Source organism: Phragmites australis, chromosome 4 (assembly GCF_958298935.1).
Source record: "Phragmites australis chromosome 4, lpPhrAust1.1, whole genome shotgun sequence".
Classification (NCBI taxonomy): Eukaryota; Viridiplantae; Streptophyta; class Magnoliopsida; order Poales; family Poaceae; genus Phragmites; species Phragmites australis.
Genome location: NC_084924.1, coordinates 49,862,931 through 49,865,627, shown reverse-complemented (window position 1 = coordinate 49,865,627; position 2,697 = coordinate 49,862,931). Strand labels below are relative to the sequence as shown.

General features: G+C 50.9%; 1 protein-coding gene across 1 annotated transcript; it reads left to right on the top strand.

Moving 5' to 3' along the window:
- Positions 1–1,227: 1,227 nt before the first annotated feature.
- On the top strand, positions 1,228–2,044 carry LOC133917144 (cortical cell-delineating protein-like). Its single transcript, XM_062361143.1, has one exon. It carries the CDS (start codon positions 1,351–1,353, stop codon positions 1,732–1,734), a length of 384 nt encoding a protein of 127 aa, XP_062217127.1. The 5' UTR covers positions 1,228–1,350; the 3' UTR covers positions 1,735–2,044.
- Positions 2,045–2,697: the final 653 nt, after the last annotated feature.

Genomic DNA, 2,697 nt, shown 5'->3' with positions numbered 1-2,697 from the left:
CTACCAGAGGCAGTCATGTATCCAGCCACTTCCCCGCCACGCTCTCTCCTTCCTCCTCCAGCGCGACACCGCGCCTCACTGTCTCTCGCCGCCGCGACGACTGGCGAGCCATTTGCGCTCTCTCTCTCTCCCCCCTCCCCATACCGTCATGCTCTCCCCCTCTTCTCTCCCTCTCCGCTCTCTCTCTCTCCCACAACCCGAGGGCCTGACACCGGGTGACTTTCACGCCCCGCCCACACGTGCCGCTCCGCCACCTCACCACCACGCTGCCGCCGATGATTGCACGACATCATGCACTGCACCGCCTTGCCGTGCGCTCTCTCCCCTATAAATAAGAGCGGCCCAGTCTCCCTCTCCCTATTTCCCCACTTCGCCGCCACCACCGCACTGCCATCGTCACCATTCTCGTCGATCTAGCTCCGTCGTTGCCGATTCTTCCCCTCGAGCTGCCAAGGAGCACCACAAGCTCGTCGTTGTCCCTGTGTTGCTCTCCATCCGTCAGGAGCCCGACGAGAGCATGCTCACGTCTGAAGCCAAGCCACTATGCCGCCACTGCATCGACGTACCGTCGGCCGCCGTCCAGCTCCTCGCCAGTTTCGAGCTTGGTGAGCATCCCCATCCCTTCACGTACCTGCCTAGGTGACGTGTTGTCGCCCCCGTACTCTCTATTTGCGTAGCGGCGTGCAATCCATGCTTTTCGTTCTGCCACTGTGCCAATTCGGTCGAATTAGTATGTGCTCGGTTATCATTAGAACCGATTGATAAATCGTACAATTCGCTCGATAAATCGTGAAATGTGGGCGGTTACCGGTTATTCGATTCGCTTTGAATTCTCGCCGAATTTACGAATTTGATCAAATGAATTTGTCTGAATTCTCGCCGAATTTTGCACGATTATCGCGGTAACCGTGAATTTTCGGTAACTGCCTGCGCCCGGTTTTCCACTTCCAAACGTATTTTTGAACCTTGTGGTAGCACGCCATGCATGCAGGATGAAGAACATATATACTAGTACAAACTAGCTAACGTGTTGTTTCAAGCTAAGCTAGCAGGTAAAGGACAGTCAACCAAAGATGGATGCACGTTCCTTCACGGCTTCATCGATCCTTGTCTGATCTCCTTCATCCCTAGACTACTAGCTAGAACAAATTAAGCTACTATGCCACCCACAATTGGGCTATAAATAGCACCCCAAGCATACACAGCACCTCAAGAAAACCATCCCAATTATATATATTAAACACGCAAGCAGCTAGCAGCTAGCAGCTAGCAGCTACCACCTAGCTGCCTTCTAGCTGCTCACAACACTTGGATCGATCAACAAGCTATATATCTTGGTAGCGAATAGCAATGGCGCCATCCAAGCTTGCCATGTTGCTCGCCCTGAGCGTCCTCTCCTTGGCAGCAGCGGTGCACGGCTGCGCGCCGTACTGCCCTACCCCCACCCCGCCGGTGGTGCCGACACCGTCCGGCGGCGGCTCGTGCCCGATCAACGCGCTGAAGCTGAGCGTGTGCGCCAACGTGCTGAACCTGCTCAAGATCAGTTTGCCCCCGCAGAACGACGACTGCTGCCCGCTGCTGCAGGGGCTCGTCAACCTCGACGCCGCCCTCTGCCTCTGCACCGCCATCAAGGCCAACATCCTCGGCATCAACATCAACGTGCCCGTCGACCTCAGCCTCCTCCTCAACCACTGCGGCAAAATCTGCCCCGCCGACTTCACCTGCCCCAACTAGAGTTACTCATCAGTAACTATTCATCGTCCATCACCTCACGTGCAAATCATATATAGTATATGCGTGCGTGCGTGCATATACATACATGCATATGGGTTCCCTCCACAGTCCACACCTCGTGCAAGCAAGTCATGTAACCGTACGTTTGTGTAATGTTGTCCTTTTATTTGCCGTCCTCTGTGCTCCCGGGTGATAGCTCGGGAGCTAGCTTGTACCATGCAAATGTGTGCTCTTACATACACACAGTCAGACATGTTGTTTCTATACGTACGTCAAATAAAAGTTTATACAGCAGGTTGTGTTGTGTTAACTCGAGCTGTCATGCATATGTATATGTGACATTATTTGCGCCTCATCTATATGCTGTAATCAACTCAGTGCTACACACTCGATCATGAACACGATCAGAACGACCTGCATGCCACAATAATATTTTGGACCAGCTGTTCGGTCATGTGTAAATAGAGCTCGTACGTCCTGAATACGCAAACAGTTTGCATGCTTACCGATACAACAAACATGCAATCCATCCAATTAAAGACGACGATCATGAAACCTGGAATTTTACTGAAAGCGATGCCTGCAGGATCATATACAGGTAGTCCGGCGAGCCTGACTCCTATTGAAGGAATGGTATATCCCTTCAGAAGCTAGCTAGCTGTGGCATAATTTTGGACCACGCAAATGGTTTTGAACTTTAATTCGACTAGCTGGTGATATAATATGATGATACTTACCATGTCAATGTCGCCTCTTTTTTCAAGAAAGTCCACATCATCATGTTAGTATACTACTGTAAGATGTCGTCAAGCTAATAAGATAAAATAACGTTTTCTTTTTTGGAAAATAAGGCAGGAGCTCTGCCGCTAAATTTAGATTAGATGAAAGACACATACATGGAGCAGGAAGCTGTCTAGTCACACACAAAATAAACCCACATACAACGTCCCGGAAGAAACACAC